At 43.4% G+C, this 19,186-nt stretch overlaps 1 protein-coding gene across 6 annotated transcripts in view; it reads left to right on the forward strand.

Annotated features, from left to right (window-relative positions):
- Window positions 1–18,700, forward strand: part of CASR (calcium sensing receptor) — a 94,411-nt gene extending 75,711 nt beyond the window's left edge. For all 6 annotated transcript variants that reach the window (XM_061636533.1, XM_061636542.1, XM_061636552.1 and 3 more), the window contains 3 exons: window positions 7,859–8,089; window positions 12,556–12,679; window positions 16,721–18,700. In XM_061636533.1, the coding sequence (XP_061492517.1) occupies window positions 7,859–8,089; window positions 12,556–12,679; window positions 16,721–18,162 (1,797 nt within the window). In that variant the 3' untranslated portion in view covers window positions 18,163–18,700. The remainder of the gene's footprint in view (window positions 1–7,858; window positions 8,090–12,555; window positions 12,680–16,720) is intronic.
- Window positions 18,701–19,186: the final 486 nt, after the last annotated feature.

The raw sequence follows: 19,186 nt of genomic DNA on the forward strand, positions 1-19,186 counted from the left end.
TACCGTGGAAGACAGAAACAAAATTCAAAGGGACCTTGATAGGCTGGAGCATTGTGCTGAAACAACAGAATGAAATCCAACAAGGATAAATGCAAAGTTCTACACTTAGGAAAAAGAAACCAAATGCACAGTTATAAGATGGGGGATACTTGGCTCAGCAATACGACATGTGAGAAGGATCTTGGAATTGTCGTTGATCACAAGATGAATATGAGCCAACAGTGCGATGCGGCTGCAAAAAAGGCAAATGCTATATTAGGCTGCATTAACAGAAGCATAGTTTCCAAATCGCATGAAGTATTGGTTCCCCTCTGTTCAGCACTGGTTAGGCCTCATCTTGAATACTGCATCCAGTTCTGGTCTCCGCACTTCAAGAAGTATGCAGACAAACTGGAACATGTTCAGAGGAGAGCAACAAGGATGATCAGGGGACTGGAAACAAAACGCTATGAGGAGAGACTGAAAGAACTGGGCATGTTTAGCCTGGAGAAGAGAAGATTGAGGGGAGATATGATAGCACTCTTCAAGTACATGAAAGGTTGTCACACAGAGGAGGGCTGGGATCTCTTCTCGATCATCCCAGAGTGCAAGACATGGAATAATGGGCTCAAGATGCAGGAAACCAGATTTCAACTGGACATCAGGAAAAACGTCCTGTTAGAGCCATATGACAATTACCTAGAGTGGTAGTGGGCTCTCCAACACTAGAGGCATTCAAGAGGCAGCTGGACAGCCATCTGTCGGGAATGCTTTGATTTGGATTCCTGCATTGCGCAGGGGGTTGGACTTGATGGCCTTATAGGCCCCTTCCAACTCTACTATTCTATGATTTTATGACCATTTATGCTCTTGTCCTGGGGACATTTAAAAATAACCTCTCGGTGTAAACTAGGCAGTAGGGAGTGACCTATCCAGACAATTATAGGTTTCTTTTTACACATACACACATATATAGGAGTCTGTACATTCCACTGGTTCAGACTCTCTTTCCATGCACATTCTGCATTTCATATCGATGGGGCATTTTTCTACTTAATAATAAATAATCCTTACCTTCCTCTGGAATGCTTTTTTTCTCCAAAGCATTTTGAAAAATCCACATCCTCTGCCCTTATCACTGTGTGACTTTTGCAGCTTTTTATAGGTTACATACTGTCAATGATTAGCCAAAACAGTTCACCGTTAAGAGCTTGTCATGTATGTTTTGTAACTAAAGATAGCAACATAAATGCCCAAGAATCAATTCAGCAGCATTTAAAAGAAGCCTAGTTCATTCAGGGCAACTCTGAGCAGGGGCTAAAGGGATAGTTAAATTAGTATATTAGGCTAGTAATATGAAACAAAAGGTCTTATTTTTAAAAGGCCATGGGGCAACTGGCTGAGGATTGCTGGCTGTAACAATGCTCACAGAAAAGGACATCTAACTTTCCGCCTCTCCAGCTGATGCACCTGCTTCCGACTGATAAGAGCTGAACTCTTTGCTGCCAGAAATTGCTCCCTAGATAGACAACCTGTAGAGCTGCTGCTTGTAAAACCATAATAGCAGAAAGGGCCATCATCATTTATCACGGGCTGGAATAGGAATTATGAGGATGTTAATGCAAAGGAAAGGAGATACTGTTTACTATTACATTAAATTATGAAGGAAATTCTACTTCATTGCTTTGCCTTTTTTCCTTTGGTTTTCTGCTCTTCAGAGGGTGGGTTGCAACTCAGCCCTGGATGGATAGGTTCAGCTAAGGCCAGAGATAGAGGCAGAATCCAGCAGATGACAACACAATCCTAACCTTGTTTCCTTAGGGAAAAAAATCCATTCATTTCAGTGGGATTTGTTCTTAAATAAGCACTCGTACTTGGGAGTTAAATCCCATTGAACATAGTAGGATGTACTTCTGAATAGACATGCAAAGGATTGTGCTGTAAGTAATTGCAGCCTTTGGCTTGGATTACAGGACTATGATTAGATTAATAAGTGGCAGCATTTAAAAAAGGAAAGAAGGAAAGTTCTTTTTTAGAGATTAAAATTGTGGTGGATTTGCACAATTTGCACACTGCTTGCACAGCCACACCACACCCTCTATACCCATCAGTCAAAGTCTGCAGGATGTCAGCAGCACAGTGTGTCATGTGAAGTTTTGGTGCTGTTTGCAGCAGTGGTGCTATCGGCGAGCTTTCCAGTATGTTACAGAATAACTCAGAATATTGTTTGAATTTGAAGCCATGTTGCTGTTCCATTTGTAGTTTGAAGCAGATCAGAAATGATTGGGTGTGCCAAAATCACCCATGTCTAGAAGCACTCCTCGTGTCAGAGAGCAATTCCTTGAATTTCCTCTTCTCTTTGATAAATTGGACTTCAGTCCAAATTATTTAAGGTTGTATTTCCCACTTCCCCCAGTGGTGAGATATGCCAGGGGTAACACTTGGAGGGTTTAGTCCCTCTGGATGGGAAAGCACAAGAGTTTGTAATACTTATTTTATAAGCATATATATTTGCAGAGGATATAGGAAGCAAACCATCACTCATAGTTGGCGTAGATCAACTAACCTTGCAGCAGATTCACAGAGAGAGACTTTGTGTCTCAAGGTACGTCATCAGTTATTTCACAGCTCCAGATTCTCTCTGCTACTGTCTCTCTCTCTAAATCCAAAATGGCAAATTTAACTTCAAATTGTTTCTCTATTCTCTTCCCTCTTGTTCTGTGTAGGGTTTGACTTTTTCAAACTCTGATGAGTATTATCTTTCAAACGCAGAAGAGAGATTGCCAGCTATCAAGAGATCATTCAGATCCTTTTGTTAATTCCCTGGCAACTCAATCAGTGACCAAGAGAGCCAAACTTGCAACAATAGTACATATTGCCAGTTCATATTGAAGAAAAGTATCATCTTCATTACACACACACACACAAGTCCAGGGACTTCCTAGGCATGACACATGTCCCAGCCTTAAGCATTGTTCTCTCATTTGCATGAGGGAATAATCCGTCCAAAATACTTTCTCAGCACAATTTGTGCCAATGGACTCCTGCTCCTGGGTGCTCCTCATACCATTCTGAAATCACCCACCCATCCTTACAATAATTGGGCATGATGCAGCGGGAGTGGAGAACCTTTGGCCCTCCAGATGTTGCTGAACTACAACTCCCATCAACCCTAGCACACATGGCCAATGGCCAGGGATGATGGAAGTTGTATTTCAGCAACATCTGGAGGGTCAAATATTCCCCAAACCTGCTTTAGAGAAAGAGGTTATAAATAGTCATCGCAAATTATCCCCCTAGGAGGACCTTCTTCCACAAACCATACGTTTGCCCTATCTTAGCGTGACAGAGTGCAGTAACCCTTCAGTCCATACCGCTGTCCCCCCACCCCAGATTTGGTCAAAAAGGCATCATGATCCCCAAACTCCATCAATATTAACTGGCAGGAATGCATGATCTCCATGTTGGCAGGGGAAGGCATAATGCCCATCCTTCCACCACTGAAGTCCTAAATATCACTTCCTTGCCGCTAGAAATCCTTTCCCCACTCCAGTCCTGCGGATCCTTCTCACCACTACATCCAAGGAATGTTGAGAGAGATTACATATTGGCATCCATTGCCATGCATCCTTCAGTTACCAAGTGAGAGGTACCTTCATATGAGAGGGCACAGCGACCTTCACTGCCACCACCTCATCACAAAGTTTTTTGTTTTGGGGTTGTTTTTTGCATGAGTGAAGTTGACTGCACTTTCTATGCCTAATGTCAGTTTCATTATTTGTATTGCATACAAAACACGTCAATATTTAATATTAGAATTACTCAGACAGTATTACTGTTTCTGTTACATGAAGCAGACCAACATTTGTGTAAACAAAAGAGAAAGCAGGACTCTTGGTGGTAGGCCACATAGTTTTGCACGAGGTAGGCCCACAGCCCAATACTTGGCATCTCCAGTTAAAAGAATCTCAGGTGGCAGTGCCAGGAAAGACCTCTGATTGATGGATTGGCTCATATTTCTATATTTGCTACTCTTCAGGTTGCGCAGATGCCTGTCAGTGAAGGGAAGTAAATCAAACAAATATTCTCATGTTAGTTAAGCTGGAGAAAAATGTGTCAGACATGTTCAAGGTCAGTCATTAGCTGAGCATGAGCTGATGGACTGAGCAGATTCTCCAGGTTTTGCTGCTATGCATGATTTTAGATAAACCCTCTTGTTGTCTCTTTTTTCTTGCTCCTGTTGCATTTCCATTTTTATGATGAAATTGATATTAAACAAATGCCATTACAACACTAGTCAAATAGGAATGAGGGGGAATGGAATAGCTGAAGGTGGTATCTTTTAATAAAGGAATCCTAATTTTAAAAGTCACAAGCTTTTGGCTCACATGTGGAAACAGGCACTGGGGTTCAGAGCCATATCTCTCTTGCCTTAGTTTCTTTGCTTTACGTGCATTGTATGTAAGTAGAAGTGGAATCAGAACCTATAACAGTTGCTTGCTCTACCCAGAAGGCTGAATAAATGTTTTGTCATCTTGTCCCCTACTGCACCTATCTACCCAATAAGCTGCATAAGAGACCAGTTCCACACGCAAAAAAATTTTAAATTAACTTTCATGTTAATCTCATTGGTAATCCACAGTAATGTCTAGAATGGTCATCACACTAGGAATAGTTGTAGTAGAGTGTTCTTTTTTGCCTTTGTGCCTTGAAAACAGCAATCTGAATAGCAACCATAACCTTTAAGAAAACAGTATTTTTGACAGTTAAATTCTTAAGTTTTTTTTACTAAGTTATTATTGGCCTTGTAATTGTGCCTGTAATAGTAGCCTAATTTGTATAAATTAAGCAAGATGTACTTTTCCTGGCATGGAGCTAAAAGGTGTTGGAGAAAGTTTCACCTGCTTAATTTTGTCACATCATGCTAATATTAAAGATACAAGAGCAGGGTCAGTTAAAAACTTTGTAATCCTTACATGAAGAATTCTTTAAAGAGTTGGCTTGCTACTAAACAAGAAAGATGGAGGATCTCTACAGACGTTTGTGTTTATTGAAGATCCACACCATCTCCTAGGCATCCTTGACAAGGTAGAATATATTCTGTGTATATGTTAATGGATTTTTCTACACAGCCTATCTTCACTTTTCAGGATGGTTTACATATTTAAGAATAAAATATGCAATACAGAATAAATAAATAAACACAATCAAAACAGCAATTAAAAGCAGCAGAAAGAATAGGATTTGGCAGTGATGTCTCCTCTACTACTAGTGCAAGTCTGCTTGGCCGCCCAAACTTGCCAGAGGACACAAGATCTCTGAAATCGAATTTTGTTGCGAGAACACTAGGCTACATCTTCTGCAGTAGTGGGCAATGACAATAGAAATCAGTGCAAAATTGAAGCCAAATGTCAACTTGTGTTGTGATAGGAGTCAAACTCCAAATTCTAGATGGGAATGTAGGAACATGAGGAAGCTGCCCTATACTGAGTCAAACCACTGCCCATGTCTATACTGAGTGACAGTAGCTTTCCAGGATTTGAGATGGGAGTCTTTCCCAGCCCTACCTGGAGATGTTGGGGATTGAACCTGGGACCTTCTGCATACAAGGCAGATGTTCTACTTGGGTATCTAAAGATCTGCCTTTTCACACAAGTCTGTCTGTATACAAAGGTCATTGTGAAGGATAGATTATTCCTGAGCCAGGTTGTATCCCCTTTTATACGTATTCACCTGCTTATATGTCCTGCCCTATTTCCATGGAGATTTGCCTACCACCACCCCAAAAAGCCCCATACAGATTTTTTTTGGGGGGGGGAGTTAATTCCTTGTCTGAGGGCCAACCTTAACCATTTTTTAAAAAAGAATAGGTACTAACCACCTGGTTAGTTCAGCTTCTGTCACATGTGTTGAAAATGGGGCCGAAACTGGGAGCAATGGCATATGATGCCCGGGCCCTGAGATCCTCAAGAGAGGCCCTTCTTTCAATACCTTCATCCGCACAAGTACAACTAGTGAGGATACCAGAGATAGGGCCTTCTCGGTGGCTGCCCCTAGGCTTTGGAATTCCCTCCCTAAGGAGATAAGAATGGCCTCTTCCCTGCAGTCCTTTCGTCAACAGGTAAAAACTTTCTTATTTCAGCAAGCCTTTGATTCCGAAGGCGGCTAAGGATAGGCCCAAAAGGAGGTCATATTGTTCTTGCTTGTTTATTTTTTAATTATTCTGATTTTATGAGTATAGTTTTTAATTATCAGAAACAGTTTAATGCTATTTTAAATTAGAGTTCATTTTTTAATTATATCTGTCTATATTTATTTATTTATGTATTATATGCTTTTAACTTTGGTAGGTTTTAATTGTATCTGATTTTTATCTGGAAGCCGCCATGAGTTCCAATTTGGAAAAACGGCGGGATATAAATAAAGTTAATAATAATAATGATGATGATGGTATCCTGTGCCAACCAAGAATATTGTACTGAAAAAAATGTGGCTGTCCCCATGATACCCACTGACGTTCTTTGAAGGCTCTCAGGGACATTGTATGTGGGAAAATATAGTTATCCCCATTTGTCCATGGGAGTAGCCATCTTTTTTCTTTTCAGTACAATATTTATGGTTGGGATAGCACCTCCTTACATATCACATCACTCCCAGAGGCTTTTATGGCCCCATTTCCAATGTGAATGACAGGGATAGCATTTTTAAGTCACTTTAAGCAGCTGGTACCTGTTAAAAAAGGAAGGGGGAATGTGCTACATTACGCTTGTGTATTACATTGTACAAATTTGTCGTGGTGTGGATGCCTACAGAACATCGTTCCAAACTGCATATTAGTCCAGGAGGTGCAGGTCAGGTGCATGTGCGTAGGAATTTAAATCCAGCAAATTCCCAAGAATCCCTACCTATGATCACTAGCCTACTTGCTCTGTGAAGTGAATGGGGTGGTGATGATTGGAGAAAGAGGGCTTTTCCAGCCATGGTATCTTACAAGCGGAATTGCCCTTCCCAGGAAGGCTTGCCTAGCCCTGCCTTTTATGTTCTTTTGACAGCAGGCAAACGTATTTTAATTTAACCCACACATACACACACCCCACTTAGCTCACTTCAAAAATCATGTCTGAGTGTGTTTATTTTCAAGCATTCCATGGAAATACTTTGAAAAAAGTGAGGAGGGGTTTTTTTAGACTTTGCCTAGGGATCTCAACCAAACACGTTTTTAGCACACACCCTTCCACCGACAGCCCTCTCCCCAACCCAAATACCTCTGAGAATGAAAAGAACATAACTGCCAACAGTCCAGTTAGGAAGACACTACAGACGCTGGCAGGACTGAGCATCCCTGGTTCCTGAAAACTCCCTGGTCAGGAGTGTAATTTCTAGTTCAAGAGAGGCTGGGCAGACTTCTCCTGTCTCCAGTAAGCTTTCCCTTTACCACCTATCCCCCCCCCTTCTCAAAGTTAAGAGGTTTTGTTTACTGGGTGATTAACAACAACTGGTTATTGTAGTTAGTGACCACCTTGGAGCAAACCCCATTTCAAGCCAGCTCCAAATTCAAAGGCATTTCGGCCCAAATCAGAATGGGATGAAGGTTTTCAAAGGAGTGTGTTTTGAGCTTCCCCAGTTGTAAGTTTGCCCACATCACTGTTCATGATGAGGATGTCACCACCCAACAGTTTGCAAAAGGAGGTATGGACAATATGAAGAGCATTTTACAACTAAATGGTTCCTGCAGCAGCTGCAGTAGCTGCTCATTCAGTTTCTCTCTTTTCACAGGCATCTTGTGGCTTTTACTTTTGGCACAGAAGGGTTTGTCCCTCAAGAGATGCCAATATCAGTGACAGCCAGTTTCAGCATGTCTCTGTATCTTTCTCTATAGGTACTGAAGCACCTGCGGCATTTGAACTTCACAAATAATATGGGGGAGCAAGTGGATTTTGATGAATCTGGGGGCCTAATAGGGAATTACTCAATTATCAATTGGCACCTGTCACCAGAGGATGGCTCCATTGTATTTGAGGAGGTTGGACACTATAATGTTTATGCCAAGAAAGGAGAGAGGCTGTTTATCAATGAAAACAAGATTCTGTGGAGTGGATTCTCCAAGGAGGTAAGAGACACCAGTCACCCTGAACTTACATTAGTATTTACCATACTTTCCCACAAGGTCCACAAATTTTGTCAGAAATCCTTTTCCATAGCCAGTGAGCCACTGTTTTCTTGTTTCATGCTCTGCAGAAGCAAAGTAAATACTGTATATAATTGTACATAGTGCTGCCAAGCAGGGCTGTGGAGTCGGTACGCCAAACCTCAGACTCCAACTCCTCTATTTTTCTACTGTCCGACTCTGACTCCACCTAAAATTGCTTCTGCCTCCACAGCCCTGGAAAGGGCTGTAAATGTCTTTTTAAATTGGAAGCTCTCATAGGAGCATTTTCATCGCTGCCTGAATATGCGCTGATCTTGGCATCACAGCATTTGTCTTCATCTGGGTCCTGTGTCATACACTGACACACAAAATGTTTTCCATCTTGAGTTATGGTGAAATGCTCAACTACAGCTGACTTCATGGGAAGCTTCTTTGACATTGTGAATTTATATTTTTTTTAAATTGTCAATCAAAATTTATTTTGAAGCCGGAGTCGGTACATTTCTACCGACTCCACCCAAAATTGCGACTCCGACTCCACAGCCCTGCTGCCAAGTGAAAGTGTATTTTAGTGCAGGAGGAGCAGCCGAAGTGTGTATATGTTAGGGATGGGTGAGAAGTTTGATTCAGTTTGCATTGCAGGTTGAATCTATCAAATTTGCACTTTCCAAAACAATATGAGAATGGAAACGCAGCCATCCTTTTAAATTCTCACTTATTGAAATACTGCGATACAGTTCGCCAATCAAGGCTTACAAAAATGCATATATTAGGAGGGAGTGTGCATAAAAATGAATATATGAGTGAAAATAACATGCAAAATGCATTATATTATGGGAAATGGCTTGCAAAAATGTGCACATTAGTCAAAACTCCCTACAAAATGTGTTTATTAAGAGAAATTCATAGTAAAATGCTGCAGAATTTTCATGAGTTTTTTTTTTTTTAATTACAAATTGCTGCAGAAATGTGGAGAATGCAATTTAAGACTGGAAAAATGTGAAACAGAAAACCAACAGATTTTTCCATTCCTAGTATATGTGTGTTAACTTAGTAACAATAGGTCTCCTCCAATTCGTCACACTGATTCTGCGTCCCAGCACAAGACGCAGCCTGGCACTACTTTGAAAAAAGCATTTGCTGCCTCTTTGTACTGCTAGCTTTTTTAAAAACAATGTCAATCCTGTGGTGAAGCATGCTGGGAGTTCTCCCTGCTAGTCACTAGAATTACATTTCCAGTTGCCTTTGATGGGCTTGCGAGTACCTGCTTTTCTAAGTATCACTTTATAGCAGAAAACTTCCTTAGCCTGCTAGCTTCTATACAACATTTCATCTCCATTTTTACATGGATTTTGGAGGGAGGGAGGAAATCTTCCTGAACTGCAGTATTAGATTTAATGATTTTTAATTACAAAACCAATTTGTGATCTCTGATATCCTGCTGACTCAAAAGTGACCATTCCAAGGAAGTATGAACACTACTGGTGAGAAAAATAATATATTCCTGACATTCTCCAGTCCCAGTATGTTGTGCGAGGAGAATAATATTTACAGTAGGGCCCCGCTTTACGGTGCTTCGCTTTACGGCGCTTCACTAATGCGGCTGTCTCAATTAGATGCAATTAGACTAAAGCCCCACCCATATGGTGCTTGTTCCACTTTTATGGCGGTTTTTGGGTGTCACGCCATTCTATTCAATGAGTTCCGCTTTTTGGCGGTTTTCGCTTTTCGGCGGCGGTCTGGAACGTAACCCACCGTATGAGTGGGGCCCTACTGTACTTGCTAGCTAGTGCTTCTATTGCCATTTTAAAGATTGTGGTTGTGTGCAGGGCCGGCACCAGAGGGTGGCCAGGTCGGGCCCTAGCTGAGGGCCCCTGTGGCCCAAAGGGCCCCCTGAAGGGTCCTCCTTAGGGTGGGAAGGTAGTGCTTCTGTTCCACAATCCATGGCAGCATCGACTCCCAACCCTGCTGCAGATCACAGAGAGGGAGCTCCCGGGCACCCCCCCCATACAGACCACGCAGATTTCAGTAAGCCCGCATGCACACCCCACCTACTTCTCCCACTGATGTGAATGCTGTGCGCGCTGTGAGCACACACCTGCCATCAGCCAAGATGGCGGCAGAGGCTTCCCTAAGGGGCTGACACCCCTGCTGCCATCTTGGCTGATGGCAAGCATGTGCATGCATAGGCATGCACATACAGCACGCACAGCATTCACATGAGGTGACAAGAGGTAGGCAGGGTGTGTGAGTGGGTGCTGTGGGCCAGGGGCAGGCTGGTGCCCAAGGGCCCAGTCATGCCTGGCGCCGACTCTGGTTGTGTGAGTGCCATGCAGCACAATCCAAGATATGCTTACTCAAAAATAAGTCCCACTGTTGTAAAAAATGGGAGTGGGACCGTCAGTGTGAACCCATCTCAGTTGTCCTTATGCTGATGTCCTGGAGGCCCGTAGAACAGCGTCGTGACTTTGTGCATCCCTGGGATCCCTCCCATTGCAACGTGCTCTTTTAGTTCTGCCCCTTTATACTGATCTCCTGGCCATGTGCCTGGCCATAGAATGACCTGCTGCTGCCAACCCATTTGACTTCTCTTCAGGCCTTTTTCTCAACAGTCGTCTTTAGCCCTTAAGCTTGTGCCCTTCCTTCTTCTCAGTTCAACAACAAAGGAAAACATAGCTTGGGTCTTTGACCGTACAATAAAAATTTGAACAAAGGAAAACAGACAGACAGACACCCCCCACACACACACACAAGCTGCTATTGCCTTGTTATTTGTTACTTAATTAAGTTACTTCAGTACTGTTATATGTAGTTGGCAAATTTTCATAGCCCTGGAGAGACAAGGCCGTTCCATGGCGTTATTCAAATACTAGAGAATGTTCAAGACCAGACCACTAATTCAAAAGTCACGATTTTGATTTCTGCCTCCATCTGGTGGCAGTTTAGCGTATGTGCAAAATCTGCCATTAGGTTGGGTGTGGCAGTTCCCTGCAAAGCCAGGCACCAGGGATTGCTGGGATGGTGCACACCATGGATTTTAAACTGATTCACTCTCTAACACAAGGGAAGATAGCTGTCGAATATGTCAACAGGATACTATGAGAGCTATATTGCCGTGGAGTTTTCTTGCCACTGGCAGTAAAAAAATAATTAGTTGCCAGTGTTAAAATACTGACAGGCAGTATGCAGATATGCATCATTCTTCTAATAACCCCATAGCCCAAGCATTATCCTTGCATTTCATCATTCAAGTCAATTTGGGACTCCTAAGGCCTGGCTAGGGGGTGATCCTTTTCACATATTGCAGGAGCGGGCACACACTTCTCTTTCCATATCTGCCCTCCCCATAAATGGTTATTCTGCTCAGAATCCATAAATCTGATACGTGTAATCTTTCTCTCAGGCTAACCCATCCTTTGATGCAGCTCTGAGGACCATAGTGCCCTAGGAGGGCCCATCCCTGATCCACCACCTCTGAGAAGGAGTAGCAGATACTACCCCCTGCCCCCCTCTCTAGTCAGTGGTAAGGATTGGGCCCCTCTGGTCCAGCTGCTCCTCACATCCACTGCACCGAGGGAGGCCACATTCACACCATACATTTATTCCACTCTTATTCCAGTTTAAACAGTCATGGCTTCCAAAGAATCCTGGGAAATGTAGTTTGTGAAGGGTGCTGAGAGTTGTTAGGAGGCCTCTATTTCCGTCAGAGAGCTACAGTTCCTTGAGTGGTTTAACGATCAATCCCTATTCCCAGGGATCTCTTGGAACTGCAGGTCTGTGAGGGGAATTGGGGTCTCCTAACAACTTTCAGCACCCTTCACAAACTACACTTCCCTGGATTCTTTGGGGAAAGCCATGACTGTTTAAAGTGGAATAAATGTACAGTGTGATTGCAGCTGGAGAGAGTTGGTGACAGCAGCAACAGCCACTCCCTGCCATCACTATAGCCACTCACATCACTGTAGCCAGTCGCTCACTTGCTCAAGCAAGCAGGCCAGCAACAGTGATAAATGCAAAGAGCAGCCAGCACCGATTCATTTGCCCGGTACCTCTGTCTGGCACTGTTTGATGCTACTCAGCAACATTGCAGCTCTCTCACCAATCTGGGCAGGTTAATGGTTGGCAATGGCAACAAAGAGCAGTCTCTTCAGCTGCCACCTGTCCTCTTCCTCTGTGAAGAGGAGCCACCACCACAGACAATGGCATTTAGTAGTAGGGGGACCTGCTGTTATCCCTTTGTGAGTCTGAACCTCCACCTGGAGGGCTTTCCCTCATACATGACATTTCCTGCTTGGTGGAGGGGATTGCAGCCACTTGTCTATAACTGGTGTGAATTGGACCAGAGCATCCTTATTGGGGATTCCGCATTTTGCCTGATGACCATGCCTCTTCCTCCTTATGTAACCAGATTGCTTTTCTTCTCTCAGGTCCCATTCTCTAACTGCAGCAGAGACTGCCTGCCAGGCAAAAGGAAAGGCATTATTGAGGGAACGTCTACATGTTGCTTTGAATGTGTAGAATGCACCGATGGGGAGATCAGTGATGAGACAGGTATGGTCTGATGCTGAGAAATGATGCTGTGCTCTCTTCTTGTTAGAGACATTTCCCAAGATTGGAGTTGGAAATCGTGTTTTGAAATTGGGGCCCACAGTCAAACAGTTTGGGCAAATTGCTGCATTCTCAGTTTTGTCACAGAAGAGAAATTTAGCCTCTGGAAGAATCTCATTGCCTCATCAAAGGGAAGTCAGTTGTCAGAGCAACAAACTAGGACAGCGTTTGGAAGGAATACCTTGTTTTGAGTAGTAGAATCTATTGTAGATCACAGCTCTTAGAAATTTTATTTGCAGTGCCTACACTTCGTGATATTGCCCTGGTACTGTCTTTATCTCAACCAGGTCCCATTTGGGGCCTAGTTCTGAGGTGGTAAACCTGCTTTCTAAGATATACTGTTTAAAAGTCCATATGGGGCTCATATGATGGAAACACAATTCCGACAGATAGAAAACTAGCATAAGAACATAAGAAGAGCCTGCTGGATCAGGCCAGTGGCCCATCTAGGCCAGCATCCTGTTCTCACAGTGGCCAACCAGGTGCCTGGGGGAAGCCCGCAAGCAGGACCCGAGTGCAAGAACACTCTCCCCCCTCCTGAGGCTTCCAGCAACTGGTTTTCAGAAGCATGCTGCCTCTGACTAGGGTGGCAGAGCACAGCCATCACGGCTAGTAGCCATTGATAGCCCTGTCCTCCATGAATTTGTCTAATCTTCTTTTAAAGCCATCCAAGCTGGTGGCCATTACTGCATCTTGTGGGAGCAAATTCCATAGTTTAACTATGCGCTGAGTAAAGAAGTACTTCCTTTTGTCTGTCCTGAATCTTCCAACATTCAGCTTCTTTGAATGTCCACGAGTTCTAGTATTATGAGAGAGGGAGAAGAACTTTTCTCTATCCACTTTCTCAATGCCATGCATAATTTTATACACTTCTATCATGTCTCCTCTGACCCGCCTTTTCTCTAAACTAAAAAGTCCCAAATGCTGCAACCTTTCCTCGTAAGGGAGTCGCTCCATCCCCTTGATCATTCTGGTTGCCCTCTTCTGAACCTTTTCCAACTCTATAATATCCTTTTTGAGATGAGGCGACCAGAACTGTACACAGTATTCCAAATGCGGCCGCACCATAGATTTATACAACGGCATTATGATATCGGCTGTTTTATTTTCAATACCTTTCCTAATTATCGCTAGCATGGAATTTGCCTTTTTCACAGCTGCCGCACACTGGGTCGACATTTTCATCGTGCTGTCCACTACAACCCCGAGGTCTCTCTCCTGGTCGGTCACCGCCAGTTCAGACGCCATGAGCATATATGTGAAATTCAGATTTTTTGCTCCAATATGCATAATTTTACACTTGTTTATATTGAATTGCATTTGCCATTTTTCTGCCCATTCACTCAGTTTGGAGAGGTCTTTTTGGAGCTCTTCGCAATCCCTTTTTGTTTTAACAACCCTGAACAATTTAGTGTCATCAGCAAACTTGGCCACTTCACTGCTCACTCCTAATTCTAGGTCATTAATGAACAAGTTGAAAAGTACAGGTCCCAATACCGATCCTTGAGGGACTCCACTTTCTACAGCCCTCCATTGGGAGAACTGTCCGTTGATTCCTACTCTCTGCTTTCTGCTTCTTAACCAATTCCTTATCCACAAGAGGACCTCTCCTCTGATTCCATGACTGCTAAGCTTCCTCAGAAGCCTTTGGTGAGGTACCTTGTCAAACGCTTTTTGAAAGTCTAAGTACACTATGTCCACTGGATCACCTCTATCTATATGCTTGTTGACACTCTCAAAGAATTCTAATAGGTTACTGAGACAGGACTTTCCCTTGCAGAAGCCATGCTGGCTCTGCTTCAGCAAGGCTTGTTCTTCTATGTGCTTAGTTAATCTAGCTTTAATAATACTTTCTACCAGTTTTCCAGGGACAGAAGTTAAGCTAACTGGCCTGTAATTTCCGGGATCCCCTCTGGATCCCTTTTTGAAGATTGGCGTTACATTTGCCACTTTCCAGTCCTCAGGCACGGAGGAGGACCCAAGGGACAAGTTACATATTTTAGTTAGCAGATCAGCAATTTCACCTTTGAGTTCTTTGAGAACTCTCGGGTGGATGCCATCCGGGCCCGGTGATTTGTCAGTTTTTATATTGTCCATTAAGCTTAGAACTTCCTCTCTCGTTACCACTATTTGTCTCAGTTCCTCAGAATCCCTTCCTGCAAATGTTAGTTCAGGTTCAGGGATCTGCCCTATATCTTCCACTGTGAAGACAGATGCAAAGAATTCATTTAGCTTCTCTGCAATCTCCTTATCGTTCTTTAGTACACCTTGACTCCCTTATCATCCAAGGGTCCAATCGTCTCCCTAGATGGTCTCCTGCTTTGAATGTATTTATAGAATTTTTTGTTGTTGGTTTTTATGTTCTTAGCAATGTGCTCCTCAAATTCTTTTTTAGCATCCCTTATTGTCTTCTTGCATTTCTTTTGCCAGAGTTTGTGTTCTTTTTTATTTTCTTCATTCGGACAAGACTTCCATTTTCTGAAGGAAGACTTTTTGCCTCTAAGAGCTTCCTTGACTTTGCTCGTTAACCATGCTGGCATCTTCTTGGCCCTGGCGGTACCTTTTCTGATCTGCGGTATGCACTCCAGTTGAGCTTCTAATATAGTGTTTTTAAACAACTTCCAAGCATTTTCGAGTGATGTGACCCTCTGGACTTTGTTTTTTTTTTTTTTTTTTTTTTTTTTTCGGGGAGCAGCCTAGTTAGAACCCTTCTCCTAGACATAATAGTATTCTGTGTGGAGGGATTTTTTTTTTGCCTGTGTGTGAATGCATATTTACTACCTCACTGAGGTCTAGGCCTAGAACTGCCTTGCAGCTGTTTGGGCTTCCGACTCCGTATTTGTGAGGAAGGAAAAGAACTTGCAAAAGAATGAGGTTTCTTCTTACCCCAAGCACGTTATTGGCACTGTTGAAGTATACATGATAAGCTTACCTGATACAGATTTTGTGGTCCTCTGTATACTAGACAAGCATGCAGAGGTAGCTACAACTCTGGTGCCCATTCGGGGCTCTTGTTCTAGGGGGCTTGTTGTGCCAGACCCCTCCCCCATTCCTCCCCTCAGCAATAAACATAGAAAGCAAAGGAAAAAAAGGGGGGGAAGACAGATGAGACCCTGAGGTACACCTCAGCCTGACTTAGCTAGGTCCATCCTCACCATATATGTATAAATTCTATGGTTGTTGTTTTAATCATGTTGTAAACTGCTTTGATGTTTTTAACGAAATAGTGGTAAGCAAATATTTTTATAAATAATAAATATTGCAATTTTAACAGAAGATTAATGCTTCCAAGCCTGCAAAATGGTAAAAGCTTATACAATTATACCTGTGTTTTTTGTTCATTCATTGCTTTCTGTGATTTGTTGTAACATGCCCTGGGGTTTTAAGACATTTTAATAAATGAATAAAATAAAGCTGAGATAGCTACCTCCAGCAGCAGATTTTGGGTGGCCATTAAAAGGTGCAAGTTTAATTTATTATTATTATTAACCGTCACATTCAGTGGCCTCCACCTCTTGCTGTGTTGTGAGAGGAAATGGCAGGAGGACAGAAGCAAGAGTCACGGTGGTGGCTTTGCTCCTACACTGGGAAGGAAGACTGGGAGCGGTAAAAGGACCAACGCAGATGTAATAGCAGGGGACAGGTCAAAACATGCAGATGGAGCCACTTTCAGGCAGGAATGAAGCAAAAAAAAAAACAAGCCCCAAACATCCCTACATGTGGCAAGAATGCAGGAGCACAATACCTGGCATGTCTTGGGCATGAGATGAGAGGGGGAAAAAGTAGCTTCACCTAGTTGGGAGGGGAAGAAAGGACAGAAGGACCACTGGGCTGGGTAATGATGAGTGAGCACGGTTAGTTGATTGAACAGATAATAGCAGAAGCAGATGTTAGGGGAGGGGCAGGCATCTGTGGCAGGAATGAGGAGCCTGTGGCCCTCCAGATGCTGTTGGACTGTAACCAAGAGTGTCTTGTCTCTTCCAGATTCCAGTGCATGTGAGAAGTGTGATGAAAACTTCTGGTCTAATGAAAACCACACATTCTGTATTCCCAAACAAATAGAATTTTTGTCTTGGACAGAGCCGTTTGGGATCGCTCTCACCCTTCTCGCTATACTAGGCATCTTCCTAACCTCATTTGTCCTGGGTGTCTTTACCAGATTTCGCAACACACCCATCGTCAAGGCCACAAACCGTGAACTCTCTTACCTCCTCCTCTTTTCCTTGCTGTGCTGCTTCTCCAGTTCCCTTTTCTTCATTGGTGAACCACAGGATTGGAATTGCCGCTTGCGGCAGCCAGCCTTTGGTATCAGCTTTGTCCTCTGCATCTCCTGTATTCTGGTGAAGACCAATCGTGTCCTCTTAGTCTTCGAGGCCAAGATACCCACAAGTCTCCATCGCAAGTGGTGGGGTCTTAACCTTCAATTCCTCCTGGTCTTCCTATGCACTTTTGTACAGATAGTCATCTGTGTCATCTGGCTCTACACGGCTCCCCCTTCCAGCTTTCGGAATCATGAGCTGGAAGATGATATCATCTTTATCACCTGCAATGAGGGCTCCTTGATGGCACTGGGGTTCCTGATTGGTTACACTTGCCTCCTGGCTGCTATCTGCTTCTTCTTTGCTTTCAAATCCCGCAAGCTGCCTGAAAACTTCAATGAGGCCAAATTCATCACCTTCAGCATGCTGATTTTCTTTATTGTTTGGATCTCTTTTATCCCTGCTTACGCCAGCACCTATGGTAAATTTGTCTCAGCTGTGGAGGTGATTGCCATACTAGCTGCCAGCTTTGGGCTCCTGGCTTGCATTTTCTTCAACAAGGTCTACATCATCCTCTTCAAGCCCTCACGCAACACCATTGAGGAGGTGCGCTGCAGTACTGCTGCCCACGCCTTCAAGGTTGCAGCCAGGGCTACGCTGCGACGCAGCAATGTGTCTCGCAAGAGGTCTAACAGTCTTGGAGGCTCCACAGGTTCTACTCCATCCTCATCCATTAGCAGTAAAAGTAACCACGAAGACCCCTTTTCACTAACAACACCAGTGGACCAGCAGCAGCAACATGGGTGCAAGCAAAAGGTGAGTTTCAGTGGTGGGACTGTCACATTCTCACTGAGCTTTGAGGAGCACCAGACAAATGCAGTAGCCAACCAAAATGCAAAACACAGGAACTCTTTGGAAGCCCAAAACAGTGATGATAGCCTCATGCGACACAAGGCCCTGCTTCCTCTGCAGCCCAGTGAACCTCTAGGCATTGAGTCCAACTTCCAGACACCCACAAGTCACGACTCCAACACACAGGAATCAGTAATGGGAGAAACCAAGCAAGAAGGGCAAAACTCAGAAGAAGAGCAACCTCACTTGTCAACTGCACACTTCCGGGATTTTGTAGGCAGTGACTCCATCACAGAGAATACCATCCATTCATAATCAAAAACAGAGGAATCGGTTCCCTCTGCTCTTCTCTGGAATTGGAAAAAAGGACTGGATACATCTATGACACAGCCAGCCACTTCTTACTGTTAGAATCAGCAGGGTAAACTCGCCTCCAAAGGGATGCGGGGGGGGGAGTTTCAGAAGCATACGCCTAGTGATCCTTTTAGTGAACGTCTGTGCTGGGTGTGGAAAATATGAGAAGAAACCCCTTGGGAGGACTAGCACTTTTTTTTTCCAGCTGGGTTTTGGCAAATTTTTGTTGTTATCACCATTCCACTATAGTGGGTCCAGACCACCACCTTGCTGGCTACTGAATATGTCTGAACAGTTCCAATAGCATGCTCTGCTTTTACATTGATGTATATTATCCCTTTTCTTTATGATGTATAATAGTTCATCTTTATATGTAAAACTGCTTAGCCATATTACAACAAGGAAAACCTTGCTGCTGTACAGAAAACAGGACATGCAGTTTGACTTGGGGGAACATCATCCTCAAGTCCCCAGGGAAACATGGTAAATAAATTTCAGCTGGTGGACTCAACTTGTAAAGTATTTTAAATAATAATAGATATTACTCCTTGTGTATACATAAGAAGATTGGCCAATTTATGCAGTTTCAGGAGGAATTATATACTATAGTCTTGAGAAACATCACTGCATTCCACAGAGCCTAATTTCATCAGGGGGAGCGGATCCTATGGTGCTGGGAATGGCCTTTGTAGGTGCATGTACACCCATGGGTGCCACATTGGGACCCCTGCTCTACCATTTGCACTGTGCTGGGTTAACTTCCATCAAACTCACAGCTGCTTAAGGGAGTAATCCAAGACATTTTCAGGCATAATTGAGCTAGCAACCTAAGCATTAAAGCAGAAGATGGTCAAAACAAAGAGGCCCTCAAAAGTGAAGTAAAACATCCCCAAGCAGGTTTTCCAGAAAGGTGAAACTTTTTATGCTCTAGAAGTATATGCCAGGACTTAACCTAGGGTTTCCCCAAGTCATGTGTCCAGCAAGT

Source organism: Rhineura floridana, chromosome 1, assembly GCF_030035675.1.
Source record: "Rhineura floridana isolate rRhiFlo1 chromosome 1, rRhiFlo1.hap2, whole genome shotgun sequence".
Lineage (NCBI taxonomy): Eukaryota > Metazoa > Chordata > Lepidosauria > Squamata > Rhineuridae > Rhineura > Rhineura floridana.